The sequence below is a fragment of the Cylas formicarius genome, unplaced genomic scaffold (assembly GCF_029955315.1).
Source record: "Cylas formicarius isolate icCylForm1 unplaced genomic scaffold, icCylForm1.1 PGA_scaffold_8__14_contigs__length_24414737, whole genome shotgun sequence".
Taxonomy (NCBI): Eukaryota; Metazoa; Arthropoda; class Insecta; order Coleoptera; family Brentidae; genus Cylas; species Cylas formicarius.
Genome location: NW_026844361.1, coordinates 17056605 through 17078188, shown reverse-complemented (window position 1 = coordinate 17078188; position 21584 = coordinate 17056605). Strand labels below are relative to the sequence as shown.

The 21584-nt window shown below is 34.9% G+C and overlaps 1 protein-coding gene across 1 annotated transcript; it reads right to left on the bottom strand.

Moving 5' to 3' along the window:
• Positions 1–213: 213 nt before the first annotated feature.
• Positions 214–21584, bottom strand: LOC132706446 (odorant receptor coreceptor). Its single transcript, XM_060677791.1, has 11 exons — positions 21427–21584; positions 16014–16189; positions 15821–15955; positions 15633–15769; positions 8901–9184; positions 8757–8853; positions 8493–8700; positions 3500–3599; positions 3345–3449; positions 3128–3283; positions 214–970 (listed from the first exon to the last, which is right to left on the bottom strand). The coding sequence occupies exons 2-11, from the start codon at positions 16187–16189 to the stop codon at positions 920–922; spliced, it is 1449 nt and encodes a 482-aa protein (XP_060533774.1). The 5' UTR covers positions 21427–21584; the 3' UTR covers positions 214–919.

Here is a 21584-nt window from a genome sequence, read left to right as displayed (position 1 = left end):
TTATACCATCTTAAAAAATAAATCCTCTTAAAAGCTCTATCCTTCGATGATTTTTCTTCCAATTACAGTCCACTCGTTTATTAAGCACTCGCTCCGCTCGTGTCAAATAAACTCGGGGGTCAAATGCCGTTTACAACACTTGTCGCATAATATACTATTTTCCCTTTTATTTGTATTATTTTCTGTAGGGAATAGAATAATAAAACAGCGATGTTAATCCTAACATGTACTTTATTAGTTTTTACAAAAATCAGGTAGCGTTTGTTTTCCCATTCAAGATTTGGCGTCAAGAATTCGGGTCGGTTCCGAAGATACCGAAAATTATTCTTGCCGCTTGTATCCGAACCTATTTAACAGTATTATTACAATTAACGATATATAAGACACGTTGAATGCCTCTAACAAACGGATCTACAAAAATAACGTGTTCAGAACAAATTGTTATTCTAAATATTTAATGCAAATTTGGGTAAATAATTAACAGAGAAGGGGGATCTACAAATTACCTCCCAGCCCCGGTCCGTTGTGACACATTTCAGATATTCGTCGGATACACGCGGTCCCCCCAGTTCCCCCCGTTCACAAAATATATAAATATTGTTACGTATAAATAACGATAACCTTTTTAAAAGGAATTTGTGCTCTAACAGAGGCCTTAAGAAACCATTAACGTAGAAAAATGTCGATAAAACTGAACCTAGTCGCGTTGCGGGACGTATACTGTATATACATGATCAAAAATATTGCTAAAAATACAATTTGGTAACTAGTACTGGAATATAAAATTGTGTGAATATTTGAAATTGATAAGAGTTCGTTATGTACAATCGATTAATTAGATTAAGGGAAATTACGGGAAAATAACTGTTTGATTTGGCATTCTAGATATTGCAACATTTACTAAATCATGACAAAAGGTTTACTTAAGCTGCACCAATACCATAAAGTAAGTGACAACTGCACCAAGTACCTGAAAAATGAGAAATAGCGATAATACAAAAAAAGAAAGTAATTAAAATGCTTCTGCTTTCAAGAATATCCTTTTAGTAATTTCTGTCTTTTTAGAAAAAAGAGCATTAGGCATAGTTTCATCAACACTCGTTTCTTGATTTTCACGAACGGTATCTCAAATACAAGGCGTTGAATTTATTGAATAATGACCATTTTTATTTATAAATAATTTGCCCCATATTATGTTTAAATATATTTGTACACACTTTTCATGTAAAGTTTGTTAATAACAAGCTCATACTAAAAAAAGGAGTCTTGTGCATTATTACCTTCCCAAATTTTCTCGGTATACGCCTACAGTCTTAAAATGTTTTACTTCTTACTTTGTATTTTTCTTACTTGTTTGTTTCGGAGATATTCTACATTAATTAATAAATGTTCTGTATTTTCTGAAAAATATTTAGTTTCTGTTAAAATTTTACAGCCATCTAAAGCAACCTAAAAAATTCACCGTCTGCACTAGTATTCATCGCAGAAATAGAATTTGGCAAAAGACGCATAAACAGAAACCGGGAATATAAAAAATATTAAAAAGTGAAGGGCACAGATGAGATCCCTAGGGGACACCCGAGGTAACATTTGCTCAACCAGAGTTTTTACCATTGACAACAACAAACTGAGTTGTTTTTGTAATATAGCTTTGCAATACTTGGAAGAGGTCGTCATGCACTCCGAAATTTCCCTGTTTTATTATTAGAGCTGGATGAGGTACATTTTCAAAAGCCTTGGAAAAATCGGTATACACAGAGCACGTCTCAAAACCATTATGCATGGAAAAATTAATGTCATGGACGTGGATGTGTAAGAACTGAACGGATTTGAGCCTCAAAATCCTTGGCAAAGTGACATAAGAGAGAGATAGAACGATAATTAGCGGTGTATGTAGAAGCACCAGACTTTAAAATGTGGACTACCTGGGTCACTTTCCAGCTTTTTCGAAACGTTCCTTGACGTACACAAAAGTGGGCAATTTTTGTGAAATTGTGCTGGTATATCGTCCGGCCCTGGGCCCTTTTTAGGATTCAAGTTGAGCAATATTGTTTCAATAGAATTTTCCGAAAATCCAGATATGACGATACTATCCCTAGGTTCACACTACTAAAATAGTCACATAAAGTTGAGACTTATTTTAAAAATCATTTGTTGTATTGTAGGTTATTTTATCAGGCAGTGATTTTGTATTTTTTTTATTATTAAGAAATGACCAAAAATGTTTTGTATCGGTTTTCAGATTTTTTCAGTTTTTGCAATATATGATATATTCCGTCATCGTAAATTCGTCATCATAATTGAACACGAGAGAAAAAATTATCCAAAGTAAAGTGAAATAAGCGAAACAAGTTTTAGGACCATAGGCGTACATCCAGAAAATTTCGACAGGTACTAGGTAATACAGTACAAGGCACCCCTTTTTTGCTCCCAAAATTTAAGTGCGTTTTTAATGTATTGTTACATATTAAAGTGTTTTTTATTTTGTCTGTATGTGTTTGTCTTTTTTGAACTCAGAAATTGTTAACGAACACTAGGTATATAATTATGCGTCCTTTTTTTTGTTCAATTACGACAGATTGTAGCCCAAACGTCCCATAAACATAGGGAATGTCAATTTACAATAACGCTAGATTGTTTACATAATAAAAAGGGACAAGTAGTTCATGCAGCTTAGACAGATGTCGGTAAATGAAATTATTTTCTTTTCCACAAACTTTATGTCAATCAATCGATTTCTTTGGGGTGTGAGGTCATAAAAGCAAAAATTACATCGCAATTTTGAAAATCAATGACCGATATATAAAAGGGCATATTGAGCTACAAGTTGTTGTTGATGCCACCGAAGCTTGCAACTTCTTCTATACTAAGACAGCTTTATTAGTGACCGAGAAGACAGAATATTAGCATATTTTTAGAATTTATGTTCCAATTGCACGCAAAACATAGGGAAGTACATCGACAGAAAAAAGTTTCATAAACGTTGGAATTATGCAAGATATAATTCTTGTGACGTCATATAGGTACTGTTCCACAAACTGAAGAAAATTGATGAAATTTGATATATTTATCAAGTTTTGTTTCAAACCCTTAAGCTTTTTGTATGATATACTTCTCTTCAACTTACTGAAGCGAAAAGATCGAGGGAAATCGTAAAAAATTTTGCACCCGATATACACAGCGCTTTTTGACACTGCTGGCACACGATCTGTACGAACGTCTTAGCCTCCTCCGAGCCGTCATACCAATGACAACTGTACGCGGCTTCCATCACCGATGAACTCTGCAAACGTCAAAAGTTTAAATTAAAAATGAGGCTATTAGCGTTGGGATTAGAGACGTACCTCTTCTATGAGCCTGTTTCCGAATATACAAAAGTGGAACACCTGTAATAGGGAATACCCTAGATAACCTAGCGTGGTCGCAGCGTATACGTTTACGCCATTTATCTAAAAATTTCTTCCATAAAAACCTGGGGAGGTGCTGCAATTTAAGTTACCTTGGTGGCTTCGTAAGCCAAGAGAGTGAGCATAATGGTGGCTGTTAACATGTGTAGCAGGAGAGCCACGCCGTAAGCGTCGCCTATAGCCGTGACCAACCTGCAAGTAAGGCAGAATTGAAAGTCCCTGGACATGAACTGGTTTGAACTAGGTATTGTACGACCAAAAATATAGTGCATTTATTGCATTGACGTTTTAAGTATTTTACAGTACAAAATAGATAAGAACTAAAAGTTCGGATTTTCACAAAATTACATATTTTCACATGACAATTGTTCCGACAACACCGTGTCTTTATCAAATGTAATCTTTACAAACTACCTGCTACTATATATACCGAAAAATGACAATAAAACCTTAATTAATTTTGTTATAAAAATTTAAGTTCAATAAATGAGAGATATTTAATAGTATATTATGCAACGAGTGCGGTAAACGGCATTTGACCCACAAGTTTATTTGACACGAACGGAGCGAGTTTTTAATAAACGAGTGAGTTAAAAAGTTTACCGAACGTGTTGCACACTATACTTTTTCTACGACCGTTAGTTTTTGGTTACATTATCGCAAAACAACACAAATACATTCACTGACATGACCGTTACAATTGACAAACGTCAAATTCAAACCGTGAGGCAAAATATCCCAAAACTTCCGATTCCCCCAAAACCCGTGCGGTGAAATCCCAAAAATATCCCAAGTGGCTCGGATCCGTGGGAAACGAAACTGACGTGGTAAAGTGACGCTTCTCGCACGTTATATCGGTGTATGATTAGGTATTTTACAGACGGGAGTAGAAAAAAGGATTTATTAAAATAATATAAATAAAATATTGAAATCTAATTCATCGTTAAGCAATACATTTTTGTTTATCTCCATGGCTTCCAATAAATTTCATTTTCTACTTTTTGTGGCTGTATGTAAAATATCAAAATTGTCGTCAAAAATGTTTTTTCATGTGTTTAAGTGTGTGGACTGTAGACTAGTGTTTTTAAATGTTCTTTTATGTTGATTAATGCGTTTCTTGAAAGATCTACCTGTTTGTTCAATATAAATTTTAGGACAAGATCCGCATTTCAACCTGTAGACACCTGATTTTTGAGATTTTGGACATTTCATTATATTGTTTTTTAAAAATTTTCCTATTGCGTTGTTACAAATGTTTTGAAACTTTTTCACTGAGTTCTCCTATGTATGTAATGGTTTTAAATTGTTCGTGTTCTGTATTAGGTTTCGGATAAATAGAGTTCACTGTTGTCTGGATTTGTTTTTTATTTAAAATTTTATCTATAATGGACGGATTCTAGCCGTTGTTCAGTGCAATTTGTTTAATGATATTAAGTTCTTTGTTGTAATTTTCTGTTGCATTTTTTTTTATTGAGAGTCGCGTATTAAGAAGGCTGTGTATAAAAGAGTGAAATGCAGCCATTTTGTGTGTATAAGGGTGATTTGAGCTGTTATCTATGACTAATGACTAATTTATTTTGCGTTTTCGTAATAGTTGAGTAAGTCTAAAAAATTAATAGAGTTATCCTGTTTGATTTCGATAGTGAATTTTATACGATTATGTAATGAGTTCATGTAATTTAAAGAAGAATTCAATTGTCTGTCCGTTTTGCCAAAGCAAGCAAAGACATCATCCACGTATCTATACCACCATAGAAAACTTTTATTTAAAGAATGTTCCAGTATGATATTTTCCAAATTATCCATAAAAATTCGGCTAATAAAGGACTAAGTGGGTTTCCCATAATCAAACCTTCCTTAGAGATGTAAATCTGTCCATTAAATTCAAAATAATTTTGGTCTAAAGATACTATGTAATAAATCTTGTTTTAGCAATGGGCTAACCTGTTTCCCACTTAGGGTGAAATTTACTAAATATATCACATCCATAGGTGGAATACTGAGAAATAAGTTTTGTACATCAAAAGATTATAGATTATAGATTAATCCAAAAGAAATTTTTATTGCAAATTTTGGTTTAAAATCTGTGTTGAACTTTAAAATGTTTGATACATTGGAAAAGTTCTGGTTTAAGAAAATTGTTGGTTTTTGAAATATATTCTGGGAGATCGATAGCAATGACTGTCTTCCCTTTGTCTACACCTGTAAATATTATGTTATTTTCAGAAGCTTTGATTTTGATAGTTTTTACTAGTGACATTTGAGAAATTTCCTGGTGTTTGTTGTTATCTATTAATTGAGAGTTTATTATATTCGCTAATACATGTTTGTTTAAATTAGAATCGTTAATGTCCTTACTTGCTAATTCACAATCGATCCCTAAACATTCTAATTCTCTATTAATGTACGAGTGCTGTAAGTTAAAGTTGAAACCTTTTCCCAGAAATTTAACTTCATTTTTAAAAAACATTGCAAATACTTCTTCAAGTAAAGAAGGAATTTAAGAATTTCTGTACGAAAATAAATTATATTTTGAAGGGAACTACAAGGAAAAACAACTTCTGGAATTATTAAATTACAAAATCGTTTCTGTAGTATAACAAAACGAACATGAAACTTTGAGTTTACTCCCGTATCAATCTATATTTAGCCCGATTGAGATGATTTGGTCTGAGTTGAAACCGCATATGAGAAGAAATAACACTGCACCAAAACTTAGTTATAGTACCATAAACGCAATTCGGTAAGAACTACCTAAAATATCAGTACAAAGCTGGTCTGATTTTTGATACTTTATTATTATTATGTTTAATATTTTGTATGTTAATAATGAAACTATGCAGACATGTAATGAAATAGAACGTAATAAATTGTTGCTTTGTACAATTTTCTAAATGTATATGTTTCAAGAATTGCTCGGAGAAAAAGATTGAAAACATGTGCGGGAAGGGTTAAGGGCCTGCTCAGCAAGGTATTCTACAAGGGGCTGCGGTTTTAGAGTTAAAGTTAAAGTTAACACGGGGTATTTTGTAAAAGCACTATACTTCTGGTCCAAGGATACCAGTTTATTTATTTTAAAATCCCTAAAAAAAACGAAGGAAGTCCTATACCATTGTTAATGTTTCATTCAATTCGTTAACAGGGAAATGCGCCCCTTAAAACAAATAAATGCACATGCCCGCACGGGACCGCAGGCTTATACGGGATGAACATGTTCGATTTAAATTTGTAGGACAGTTTCTCAAAACTAAATTATTTACGAGGCCATCAGATAATTTATCGCGGAGCCTCCGACCCAGTTAACAAATTTTCCATTTAATTTATTCATCGCAGATGTTTTCCGCCGCAACGACGACGCTCGTATCTCGCAGTGTACCATTCGGAATCGATTTTCCATTACCGATTAATTTGTAATTTCGTCATCAACGCTGCGAAATGCTTGGGATTGCACTAAATTAAAAATTAGAAAAAAAAGAAAAGAGATGTTTTTTTCACTAGCGTTAAGGTTTTATTATTAAAGAAAGATCTTTTTTTAAAATCTGTTGTTCCTTCAAATTTACTTATCGGGGTCAGAATGACATTTATAACCAACAATTATAATTTGTCCACTGCAACAATAATACATTCTATAAGCAACCTGTACAGGGTAATAGCTGTAGGCTACATTTTCTTTCTTTTCGTATATATTTCCTCAATATGCCCTTATATCAGAGCCCTTTAAACTCTAAAAATATAGGTATAACATATTATTTATTATTAATTTTGACATCTTTATTAAACCATTTGACAGAAACACAGTTGTTAAACTGTTTAGTAACTACTTTTTACATAACTTGTGGATTCCTCCTGTGTCGGTTTTGTAAAAAGTGTTACAGCAGTTTGTGGAAGTTTCTTTGAAAAATTGTTGCTACTATATAGACATAAAACAATAATTAAATTATAAAGATAAGGATAGCTTTATTTCCACAAGACTTGATTTCCAAAACTTTTATGCAAATCGCATTCTCCATCACGTACTTAAATCAAGGATGTTAAATCTAGAAAATATTATTCAGTATTTTTAAAATTCTACCTTCGTTTTAAATAAAGTTTTTTGGAGACACCCTGATTCATTGCCAATATCAGAAAAGAAAATAAAAAAGTCTGAAGTGATAAATAAATTCGTTTAAATGACATGGATTTCCGTATATTCGGGTCTTGCCACATCTGCATTTTAAATTTTAATATGAAGAGTTGAGAATTTCAAATTTTCCATTTTTAGAAAACACCGTAATTGCTTCATTAAGTCGCCGAAAGAGTAATAGTTATAATTACAATTAAACAAAATTTTGGTTGCTTGTACTTTGTGTCTAAGCAAAAATAAGCATTATGTGTTGCAGATTTTCGAAATCCGTGATTAAAGAGCTCTCACATAAGGGACATTGCATTTCAGAAGAAAAAAAAAACATTTTTACCTGAGGAAGGCGGAATTGGGTCCTAAGGGGAAAGTTATATAAGAGGCAGTTTTCAGATTTTCGATAAGTTATCTGGTAGTTGTGTAGTAGTTATGTGAAGGGGTGTCTCAAAATGCAATATTTTTAATTTAGCTCTGCATCTGTCTTTGGTAAGTTTCCATAATGTCATCAAAGACAACTGTTTAATTTTCGCCGTTTAATTTATTGCTGTCTCCTATTATTTTTTTCAATTTAAACATTTAAGAGGTTAAGTGGAGTAGCTTTTGCTAGACTTCGCCTCTACTCTACTGTATACTAGTATATAAGAATAAAGTCAATTTATTATTATTATTATTAGTAGTAGTTTAAGAAGCAGGCCCTAAATTAGGAAAATTGTTAAAATACTTCGTCTTGTTTGTACATAACTATGCTTTTGTTATTATTCTTCACTATAAACTGAATGCAATTTCTTTTTGCTTTCCTTAGGAAAATTAATTACATCCAACGCTCTATTGTTAGGAAGCTGTAAGATTTTGTAGAACAATAAAAATATTGATTTCATTGATTGCAAGTAGGTATAGCTCCGGTTTTCCGTATTTCTTATTTCGCTGAGGACAAGGACAACCAAGCCAAATCTTTTTCCCAAACTCACCTAACAACGTGTTTATGTCTCTCCACCCAGTACTTGATGGCGGACCGTACCATTAGTTCCTGTTTCTTGGTTAATCCGTTGGGACCCAAACCTCCACCGCCGGCCCCGAACGTCTGCAAAGACCCGCTCCTAAAATTCAACCCACCCAACTCCTGCCGCGTACTATACACCCCTTTCAGGTTCAGCTCGTCGTTTCTGTTGTTGTATTCTGCAATGAAAAATCACGTAGATGCGGCACAACTTTCAGCGAGAATCGACACGCACCGTTCTCGATAAGGTTGTCAGTCGATGCGGCGCTAGATGGCGCTTTGAACAAGTCGGCGCTTTTCGGTACGTACGTATCTAGCGAAGCCGACAGTTCCTAAAAACTCGAAATAACATCGCTAGCAAAACAGAGTCGGCACGTACCATCAGCGGTTTCATAATCTCCTTCAAGTGCTGGAGCTGCTCGCAAGCGAATATCAACCAAGAGCAGAACAAACTGTCCAGCAGGTTAGAGTGCAGCAGGGAGAATAGGACGTAGTAGACTTGGTAAATGAGCGCTATATAGTACGGCATTCCCGACATGGCGTTGAACGGGTACCACGCTCTAACGGGTAACCTGGGGATCTCTTCGGATATGGTCTCATTTTCATTATCTGGGTCTTGGATTTGGTGTACGCTTTCGCCAACGAAGGTGATGCCGACCCATGCTGAAACGTGTGAAACAAACTTGATATATTGTTTGGATCATCGAAGCGCTACGCAGTGCTCCTAGAGTGACCCCGCTTGACTTATACTTTGTTATCAGTAGAGATACAAAGTAGGTTAAATTAGCAAACTAGTGACACTTTTTCTACTTTTTCCACCATTGCGATGATGGAAACAGAAAAACAGTTAAACATGGGGTTTAGAAAAAAATTAGGAAAATGTACTATTTTTAAATTCAGCAGCCTGCGTTTTTACTCTAACAATATTAGCCTAAAATTGAAAAAAAACAAATTATCAGCATATGTTTCTTCTAAACTAAATGGCTATTGAGTAGTTGCAAAAGAAAAATCCATTTTCCTTGTATTGTTTTATTGGAAGAGTAATAAACTTGGGAATAAAATAGAAAAGTAAAAAAACTCACAAATTTATGATTAACTATTAAGGTTATTTTAAAAGGTATTCAAAAAAACAAAAACCTCGCACTTCAATACATTTTTAAGCACGTTTTTCTACTGAGCGAATCGCTATATTTTCAAATGACAATTGTTTCGACAACACCGTGTATTTATCAGATGTTATATCTGGCCTTCTAACCAAGGAATAGCCTCATTTGTAGCAATCCATTTATTGTTGAAAATGGTTCTCAAAAATTTATATGTGCCTCGAAAGTTATGAGCTGGTACGCCATCTTGTTGGAAATGGAAAATCTACTTATGAGGTCAAGCTCATCTAGAAAATCATCGGTCAGCGTGCCATCGTAAAAATAAAATGACGATTTTTTGAGTTATAAATTCCAAAATTTGGGAAATTTGATTCGTCAGTCCACAAAATATACCAAAAATTCTTTATGTTTCGGCCGCAAAAGTTAACATACCAATGACAAAAAAAAGTTCTCGTTGCATATCCTGCCAAAAGCACCTAAGGCCAAAATTGTGTTCTTTTTTTTTAATTCTTTGGACAGTATTAAAGGATAGGTTAGAGTTTTTGACTATGTCTGAAATTAAATTGTCACGATATGCTTCAAAATATTGAAGAGCACCAATTTAGACGTCTTCCTTCCTTCCTTCCTTTTTGCGAAAACGGTTTCATTATTTCTAAAGATTCGATAATGACGCAGAAAAATTGTTCACTTGGTGGAACGCGGTGTGAATATAGGTTTATATGCCGTTCTATTGCCCTTACGGACGATTCACTGGATGCCAAATAACATTCAACGTGTCACTTTTCTTCACGCGTAAAATGATTTAAGTGAAAGTGAATATGTGATACTGTAAAATTAATTTAAATAATTGATAAAAATTGATATAACAATACTAATAATTAAAACATTTAAGCTAGTTTTTTTTAAGTATTTTTGTACTTGGCAGGATTCAAATAAAACAATCAAAGGAAAACGGCCATCTCGTGTAAAATAAAATTGTGCTGATAATGCAATTCGATTTTTTTCCATTTTAGACTGATATTGCACATGACGTTCTTTGTTCTGTTGGTGATTTACGAACGTTAGAGTAAAAAATATACAGTGTGTTCTGAAAAGAATTCATTTTCCGCTCTTTCTTTCCTAAACCCTACATTCAATTGTTTTTCTGTTTTCACCATCGTAATCAGTGCAAAAAACGCTACTAGTTTCCTAATTTAACCGACTCTCTCATCATCTCTCTACTTTACTCTGCGCATAACAAAGTTGCCAATGATGAACACTTAATTTAAATCGGAGGCACCTATTGGGGGCCGATGAATTAGGTCAAATTTGGTTCATATTTTGTTTTAGTGTTAGTTGAATTATATGTACAAATTGGTAGCTGAATAGTTTTAAGACAAAACGTGATTCAATTTGACGGCGTGGTTTGACATTTAAAAAAAATGCTTCAATGAATAAGTATTAAGGAAAAATAAATATAATAAATATTATTAAATGTTATGTTATATATATATATATATATATATATATATATATATATATATATATATATATATATATATATATATATTTATTGTAACACATTTAATGAGAAATCTGTTGCTGTTCATTTGCAGACAACCTCTTAACACTATACCGGCCGTTTAGAAATCCTAATTACGTACGGCGCTTGCCGAAACATTGTCCTGATACCTAACTACCGAATACCGTCAATGCTCAGTGATGTTGTTATAGCTGAGAGCCGGCATATTTTATTTTAAAGTAGGATATAATATTAGGGCTATTTGATTTCAATTGAAAAAACCGGTTTTATTTTTTCGATGGGGGGCAGGGGGGCGAAGTCGGGGGGGCTATCTCGGAAACGGTACGACCTGGGGGGTCGGGGTTCTCGCCATCGAATTCAGAAAAAAATCTCGAGGAGGAAGCGACCTCAAAAAATCGCTTTTGAGGAGGTAGCCCTTTTTCGGTTTTTCGAGGTTTTCGGAGTTATTTGAGGTCGGATCGGGGCGCGGACGGTATATTCGCGTAGAGGGGCCCGAGGCGCACCGGAACCCTCAAAAAGGACGCCCCTCAAAATTGAGGAGGTATTGAGGTTAGGGAGGGTCTCGTCTCCTATGGGACGGATCGAAAATTCGAGTACCTACGTCGACGCGCCTATACCCGGGCGTCGTTCTGAAGGCCCATGTCCTATACCCGTCTGTGGAGTTTTTTTTGAGGGCGCCTCCTCAAAGTTCAAAAAGTTTGCTATCTCCGAGGTTTACCGGCCGAATCGCTTCGAAACCGGCACGGGGGGGTTTCTCGGGTCGGAAACGCCGGATCCGCCCTCAAAAATCTCCTACCTCAAAAACTCAAAAATATGACCTTTTTCAATGTTGTCGTTGAACGCGTCGATTAAGGTCGCGTTAGGTCCGGCCGGGTTCGGATCGATACGGGAGGTGGTCGAAGGAACGGCCTTTCTTACGATACCCTCCTCCCCGATCTCCTCCCAAACGGGGGGCGACAAGGGGGGATCAAAAAAAAGGACCGCGTTTTTCACTTTCCCAAAATCGGAAATCGAAAATTCCGACCTCGGGGCGTGAGTGAGGTCGCGGAGGGGCGTCGAGCGCCGCCTTGCCCTACCTCCTCAAAAATTCCTCAATATTGAGGTAGCGTCGGATTTTTGAGTATTTGAGGTCGGGGGCGGACCCGACCCGGACGCCCCGAAAGCCCTATACTCAGGCCACGCGTCGAGCCCGAGATCGACAATTGGCGAATTTTTTTGTTGAGGTTTTGAGGAGGTCAAAGGTCAAAAAGTTTGCTATCTCCGAGACCGTCGTTCCGATCGGGACCCAACTCGGTAAAGTTCTGGAGGAGGTCGGGGGAGGAAGTACCCGACCTCCCTCCTCCTCCCTCCTCAAAAAAATTTTTGAAAATTTTTCGGCGGCGTCCCTTTCGAAAAATTCCCCCTCCCGCCCTATGGGACCGGGAGGGGCGCCGAATTTTTTTTAAGTAAAGGGAGGACGGGGCTTTCGCCTGACGCGGTCGGATCCGAGGTCGGTCCCATAGGGAGGGAGTGCCTCCCACAAAAAAAATGCTCAGTGATGTTGTTATAGCTGAGAGCCGGCATATTTTATTTTAAAGTAGGATATAATATTAGGGCTATTTGATTTCAATGCTACATATTTCTCAATTTTAGGTTTTTGTAGTATGATAAAATAGTTCACTCGGTTGCTAAGATGGATAGAAATATAGTTCTGTGCAGTGTTTCGATTAATAGATTTTAAAATATTTAATCTTAAAAAAAACAAGAAAAAAATACCAACAAAAATTATTTTTATTATATATTGATTTATTATTTAGATTTAATAATTTTTTTTTGTGTGATAATCCTCAAAACATTTTCCCATACATAAAGGAATTACACAATATGAGCACATGAAACAGGTTTCCTTCCTTTTTCCGTTTTTTTTGCAAACTCTGCAGCGCTTTTGAGGAAACTTCTTATTGCCTGAACTAGTAATTTTCACAATTTTATGTTGTCTCATGTCTGCAGAAAGTCTCATTGGTGCATCTTCGCGAGAAACTCTCTTGGATACATTTCCTGGACTCTCTGAATGAACATATCCTTTTTCAATCCAGTTTTGCGCAATATTTTTCAAAAAAGATGAAAATTTTATTTTTTTTCCTGGATTCAGAACCTTGAAGACAACAAATGAATTGAACAGTGCAGTATTTAATATGAACATAAAAGCCTTCTTTGTCCATTTCACAGTTTTTCTTATAATAGGATTATAAGCAAGGTATTGGTCTGCTATATCAACTCCCTTCATGTACTTATTATATTCCAAAATTGTTTCTGGTTTTTGTATCAGATCGCCAGTTTTTCGATTTATTTTCTGGGTTTGTATCATTCGAGCCTGGTGTATTGTTGAAATCATTCTTACAACTCTTTTATCTTTCCAAATATGTATTAGAATTTCACCTTTTCTACGGAAGTTGTGTTGTCCTTGTTTTAAAGTAATTTTTTTTAGATCGTGTGGTAGCCCGCGGTTCTCTCTTATAGTTCCACAAATTCTTATCTTTTTGTAGAGTAACTTCTGTGCTAACTGAACACTGTTGTAGTAATTGTCCATGTAAACATGGTGCCAAATATTTCCATAACCATCTAAAAGGTTTACGACCAGGTTTTGCAATGTTTCTCCATTGCCACTATATAATTTAAATTTGCATATATATCCAGTGTCGGATTCACACAACATTCTCACTAATAACCCATACTTTGTAATCTTTCCTGGGTTGTACACTCGGAAACTTACTCTACCTCTGCAAGGAATCATGGCTTCATCCAACGATAGATTTTGTTTTGGTTTATAGACTTTATCAAACTTCTCTATAAAGTATTGCATTATTGATTCTACTTTAACAAGTCGACTTGCGTCATCAGGGATTGCACTATTATCGCAAAAATGTAGTGATTGTAGTATTTGCCTGAATCTATTTCTAGTCATGATTTTACCAAAAATTGGTGTTTCCATGTACGGATCAGTAGTCCAATAATCGTTAACATTATTTTTTTTTACTTGTCCCATCAATATATTCAAAGCTAAAAATTTCTTGATTTCTGTTATCGTGGTATCTCGCCACTGCTTTGTGCTTTTTACACGTTTATATTTATGCATGTTTTGCATATAATATCTATTTGTCTCTGTTACTAATAATTGAAAAAAATCATCATCTATAAACAAATCCACCACGTCTGAAATATTTTCTGCATTTCTTGGGAACACTTTAACCCCAGAATTTCCCAAAAATGGGTTTACTGTAATATCGTTATCGATTTGGGACCAATTTGATGTTGAACAGTTCTGTTCGTTTTCCAATATCGTGTCTTCTGAATCGCTGCTTTCAGATTCACTTATAATTGGCAAAACATTTCTTTTTCTGCTACTTTCTGCTAAATCTGTATCGTCGCTGTTACATTCTTCATCATTTTCAAACTCAGATAATATATCGGCACATACCTCATTACATTTATTAATTAATTCAAAGTCGTCTTCTTCCATGATATCGCAGGGCAAACAATTAAATTAATATATAAATTACTTAATTAATCAGTCAATTCGTAAGTTAATTATTGCAGAACACAAGCTAACTCTTAAATTATCAGTTATAATGTGACATTTACTATGACAACAAAAAACGTACTACTACGTCAACGGCGCCTAGATTTACAACCAAAAATAACGTACCACTACGTCCACGGCACCTAGATTTGTCACAATTAATGACGTATTACTACGTCAACGGCTACAAGATTTTGGATGAAAAAAACGTATTAATACGTCAACGGGCACTAATGTGTTAATATAAGGTTCATGTTCATAGTGTATTCATTTAGTCTATTTTTATTAAATTTTACCAAATTTTTTGAAGAAAACAAATAGGTGGACACAAACATCGTTAAATCATCAACCAGTTTTTTCATTCGCATGAAATTGTTTGGAAAAAAATCCTATGCTTTTTATATCATATTTTCAATTTTTGCCCTACTTGCACACAGTTTCCATTTGACTTCAGAAATCCAGTGTTCCTTTTGAATTCGGTGTCGTTTGGGTATAATACGAAGTAAAATATATATTTTAATGTATTGTTTGTCTCCACAACACCTTCATAATCATTAAAAAATTTTAACTGCATTTTCTCGATAGGTCAACTAAGTTTGCAAAAAAAATTATAATGTATTTTGAAATTGTTTTTGTAATTGAGAACAATATATCACGATGTTTATGAAATAAACCCGCGTAAACAAACAAATCGTTGTCAATATGAGTAGCGATAGTGAGTTAAAAAGTTAGCATATGTCATGACTTAACGTTCGCACCTAGCTAGCAAAAGGACGCCACTCAAGTGACAGATTAGTAGAAAGATTGGTCCTCATTTACAAGTCAAATAGGGCACCAGCTGATAGAGGGAGTTGTATGATGGTCGTGGTCATCAGAAAATGGGTGAAAAGATAACAAAAGATAACAAAAGCATATCGTGCTGTTTACCTGACGCGGATAAAATGGTGAAAGCCATCACACAGTAGAGCAGCGTTCTCATTTTCTTCAGAGCCAACGCGTGATATCTGTTGTTGGACTCCACGAAAATCGGATGACTATTTGGCTGGTTCCATATACTCAACGTTCTGAAAAAATCTTGTTAGCACTTGACGAGTGTTACCATCGCATACCTATACCTATAAAAGAGTTTGGATCTTAACGCGAAATATATAAATTTCGTTATACAGTGGGTGAAGAATAACATAGTGATGGTGTTGGCCGCCAAATCATTGACGTTGTCTTTTTCAGCCACTAGGTTGCCGAACATGCACCTACAAAGACCACAGGCATACACTATAAAGTTGATATGTTAAAGCCGCCAGAACTCACCCAAACTGCACCAATATTAGAACCAAATTCAAACAAGAGTAGCCGAGTCTAAGGCTGTGCATTCCGCTGGAATTATCTGCGTAATAGTTGAACATAAAATGTCCCGAGCCCTGGATAAGCCTGATGTTGGGCATTAGGTCGGCCACTAGGCCGACCACTTTGAATTTGTTCATCATCTAGAACAATGGGAGAATATGAAAGGGGGCGGTTGCTGGAAGAATCTAATAAAAAACAAATCGCACAAAGATATTTTAAATTCTTTTCTGTGGGGCACAAATTCTCCTAAAAATTTATAAGAAACTGAATGTATTATACTAAATATATACTCTGACATTTACCATGTAATAAGTGCAGGTTTCGAAGAAAATCTATACAAGAACTTATTGGGTACTGTGTGGCAACTGGTTCACAATCCTAACTCATTAAAATAATGATACCAGTAATAATCAAATAAAATGCAAACTATAGTGAAACTGCCATTTTGTGATTAGCATACTGAAATTTGAAACGCAATCTAGCAACTTTTCAGCTTTAGTTTGTGGTTGGCCCTAGAACAAATACTGTAAAAATTAATGTGCTTTTATGACATTTCATTTCTAAAGAGAAATCTCTGCACACACTTGTTACCCAAGAACATTGGATGAATTTTAAAAACATATTGCTGTAAAAATACAACATCTAAAGTGACACCCTAAATAAAAAAAAAGGTTAAGGCATCGTGAGGCCTTGAACATGAAACTGCTATAAGTTTTTATTTATGGCATTTTATTATTCCATTTGTTGAGACCCCAACGAGTTTTTCGAATTAAACTGAAACCTATCGAAACGAGATTTGAAATGACCGCCAATTTGCATATTTTTCTTTCTTTTTTTCATCGTCGCTTCAAAACTTCGTTTATTATCAGCATAGACAGCATGGACTTTCGTACCGGGTGTTCTAATAAGAAATTAACAAAAATGTTATGTTAATCGTCCAAGAAAAAATACTGGAAATGATTTTAGAGTCTCTGAAATGTGTCCTAAGATAAAAAAATATTAATATGTTTTTGCAAGTGTACTGTTTGCTCTATATCTGCTGGTAAAGCGGTAGGAGGTGTTCCAACATTTTCTTAAATAAATATCGATATTTCCATATGCACTTTAATGAATTTGGTATCATTATAAAGAGATTTTCGTAGGCTAACCGTGATATGCGATTTCTTACGATATACCTTTCTAACATGATTGCAAAAGGACATTTTTTCAAGAATAGAATAAATACAGCGATATGACAAGCGAAGGCCCAACAATATCTTTATCGTAACCTACAATAGGATTAAAAAACTTAACGCTCAAAAAAAGTTTGATTTTTGGAAAAAATCTCAACTTATCCTGAATTTACGAAATAAATCATAAATTAATTATTTAGGTAACCAAATGATATTTAAAATCGAAATAAAATATCGGTATTTATCATATATTATTTTTTTTACAATACTTTCAAATATTTAGTATTATTTAATCAAAAACATTAACCACTTTTTTTGACTGTTAAGTTTTTTAATCATATTTCCTGATAAATGTGGTGACGCCAGAAAAGTCATATGATTATTTTTGGCATAATCGCGTCACTCATGGCAAAACCTCTTCTTAATGATGTTCATAGAGCCCCACCACTTTCCTTGCAGAGATCGAGCAAACAACAGCTCTAAAACAGTACTCACTGTGGTTAACATTAGACAATTTCGAGGTTTGAAAGTTGAGATACAATTTACGCAATCTGATTTACTTAGAAATTTAATTTTTCATATTTTTAGGACCTTTCCATTAATATCTTGGGATACTTGACACAACACCTAGTGCTTAAGTGTAAAGTGAAAAATATATTTAGTCTCTAGTTAGTCCGGATGGGAAAGAATTCTTACGCATCCTCCCCTGATAGTTATATTAGCAAAGAATGGGATTAAATCCGCAAAATTTATTCAAATTCGCCATCTGTTGCTCAGTTTGATGGCGAGCATCAGCTTTTATTCAATCGAAAGTGAACGATGTTACACTTTTACTTATATACAGTGAAAATGACATTTTCATAAGTCAAAATGACCGGTTGACATAGTTTCGCCTTATTTTTTTTATGGAATAGTGGGTCCTTGACAATTTGTTTTCAAGGTCTTTTTATCCCTACTTTAATTCTTGGTTTTTAGACATTCGATTAATACATTTTTTAAATGGTTTTTAAATGGTTAGAGAGTTAAATAGGTTTCGGTAATTATTATTATTATTATTATTATTATTATTATTATTATTATTATTATTATTATTATTATTATTATTAGTCGTATCCCTGTAGCACTACTAGACCCCATTTGAAAATGAAATAATTAAATGTGTTTTAAATATTTGAATTAAACATAAAAAGGTCTTCAAAATAAAGTGCCTCATGACCCACCATTTCATAGCAACATAAAACATAAAAGCAAATCGAACCTATACTGAACCGTCATTTTTACTTATGGAAATACCATTTTCAGTCTTATATACAACCCTCTCAAATTTCATCGCAATGTACCAAAAGTTTCAAAAGTTAAACATACTTTATGTCCTCGTTGTATAATAGTCATAACAATATCGTTAAAATGAGAGCATGCAGAGAATCCTTATCATTATTATTTTTTACTTACGTAAATACTAAAATAATGGATGTTTTTTTCGATGTATAGAAATTTAAGTTGGCATTACTGTTCAAGATGGCGACCGATTTAACAGCTGTCAAGTGATTTATTCTCAGTTTGGTTTGGCAATTCATCATGAATAGACTCACGCCTGAACAACGCTTGCAAATAGTGCAATTTTATTTCGAAAATAATGGTTCTATGCGGAATACGTATCGCGCACTACGTTAATTAATTAACAGTTAATTCGATTAACCATGGAACGTTTTCGCACCACGTTTACTCTTATTGATAACTCGCATCCCCAGAGACGCCGTACGATGCGTACAGAAGAAACTATTGCTGTTGTAGAGCGTAGCATTGAGGAAGGAGAATGAGTCCATCCGCCATCGAGCACAGGAATTGGATCTGTGTCCATCCACTTTATGGAAGATTTTGCGGAAGGATCTTGGTTTACGTGCTTACAAAACCCAACTCGTGCCAGAATTGAGGCCAAACGATCATCAAGTAAGCCGTAGATTCGTCGAAGGGGCCCAAAACGAGATTGCCATTGCTCCCCATTTTCATAAGCGAATTTTGTTTAGCGATGAAGCGCACTTCTGGTTGAATGGCCAACAAACAAAACTGCCGTATTTAGAGCGAAGCTAATCCTCAAGTGTATGTCGAAACAACGTTACATCGAGAAAAAATGACTGTTTGGTGCGCTTTATGGGCTGGTGGAATCATTGGTCCGTACTTCTTCAAAAGCGATGATGGCCAGAACGTTACAGTCCATGGTGATCGGTATAGAGCTATGATTATTAACTCTTTCATTCCTGAATTGAATAACCATGATGTCCAGGAGATGTGGTTCCAACAAGACGGCGCAACATGTCACACAGTTCGTGCCACAATCGATTTATTGGTGACCGCCTAATTTCACGTTTTGGACCTGTGAATTGGCCTCCAAGATTTTGTGATTCAACACCGCTAGACTACTTTCTGTGGGGCTATGTAAAGTCATTGGTCTATGCGGATAAGCCACAAACGCTTGACCATTTGGAACACAACATTCGCCGTGTTATTGCCGATATACGGCCACAAATGTTGGACAAAGTCATCGAAAATCGGACGTCCAGATTGGCGCCAGCCGTGGCGGTCATATGTCAGAAATCATATTTAAAATGTAATGCCACAAGACTATCTTTCGGATAAATAAAATTCATGTCAATCGAATAATCCGTCGTTGTTTTATTGCAACTTAAAGTTCTATACATCGAAAAAAAGCACCCCTTACTTCAAAACATCGAAGTAGAATACGAATTACGTAAACAGGGTGGAGGATACTTTCAACAACTAGTTTCTTTGTTCTACTTATGCTATAGCTTGTTACAGATAGTTAGGAGTAATTTACGAATATTTTTGGAACGTACGTCACGTCTTAGTGCGTATGTTCAATATGGATTTCGACAGCGGTTGCAACGGAAACAGATTTTCGCACCATACATTATTTACGACATGCATTCGTTGGTCACGCACGGCGCTCGGTTGTTGATTTTGGAGATCGCGTTGTCGAAATCCACGTCGCTCAATTACTACGTTTGTCGGGCAGGTTATTTTCTTATGTAACGGCATTTTTCAGAACGCAAATGGATATTTCTAAATACATTAAAACGAAAGGACTTTAGCTAATTGGTTAGATGCCATTTCCACAAATTAATCTGCCAAAAAAGAAAATTGAGATTTTCTTGTCATTGGGCCACAACCTTTAAAAATTGTGCATTTAATTGCAGTGTCTCTAGGATTTTACGGAATCAAACATAATTTAGATCAAGGTTTTAAAAGATTGAAGCGTTGGGTTCAAAATTTTCGTTGTCTTACATAAAAGAATGTCTGACTCTTGTCATTCAACTTGTTACTTATTTGGTTGTTTTCTTTTTTTTTTGACAAAGTACTAAACAGAATAAAAAAATGTAAGGATTGCAAAATTTCAACCAATCAACAAACAAACATTTTAAATTTAAATTAAATTTTAATTACTGTTCGTATTCGGAATCGTGAAATGGTGCGAAATGATGGAAATACTTTTTCAATTTAATCCGTAATTGTCCAGACAAATCTGCAACTGACTGTTTGGTTTATTTCTTAATTCCGATCCCTTAAATGAAACGTTTAAAAATTGTTTTTGAAAATTTAATCTGGACTTATATGCCACCGCCTTATTAAAAGTTCGGGGGAAGTAAACAAAGAACGAAACTCCTAATAATCTACAGCGCTGCAAAATAACACATCGCGCTAATTTATCGCTATTTTGAAAAATGTTTCACTAAATTTCCATGTAAGGCAAATGTTGTACTTTTTACAAAACTTCTGCATTTCTCCTGCGTCGATTTTGCTGAGTCAGTTTCAGTCAAACTCTGAAGAAGGAAACAAGATGATTGGCGAAACGTCAGCAATGAGGCAAATGTGGAATGTTTATATGAACTCTAATAAGTTATGTTATATTTTACTCTGACTTTTTAAATGCATCATACTGTGTCCATAAAGTTTATAAAGTTTACAATATAATATATTAATATATTGAGGCCACTCGGTACACTATCTCGCATAAAATTGGACGAGCAATATCAGCAAATCAGCGATAATGAAGTTTGTGCTTTATTCTCTCTGGACCAGGACTAAAACTTAATTTCTTTGGAAAGAAACAATACTTAGCAACGAAAATGAGTCGAGAATGTAACTTGTGATGTAGAAGGTGGAACCACCTTCAGCATTTCGCTTACCTTGAAAATCGAAAGGGTCTATAATTCCAACAGCACAAAATTCGGAAAACGATCACAGCGCCCTACATAGTATCACCGCTTATCACCGTCGACAAAATTATCACATCCCGCGCATCACAAACACTTCAACTGTAATAACTAAGCTATTGCTAAACTTG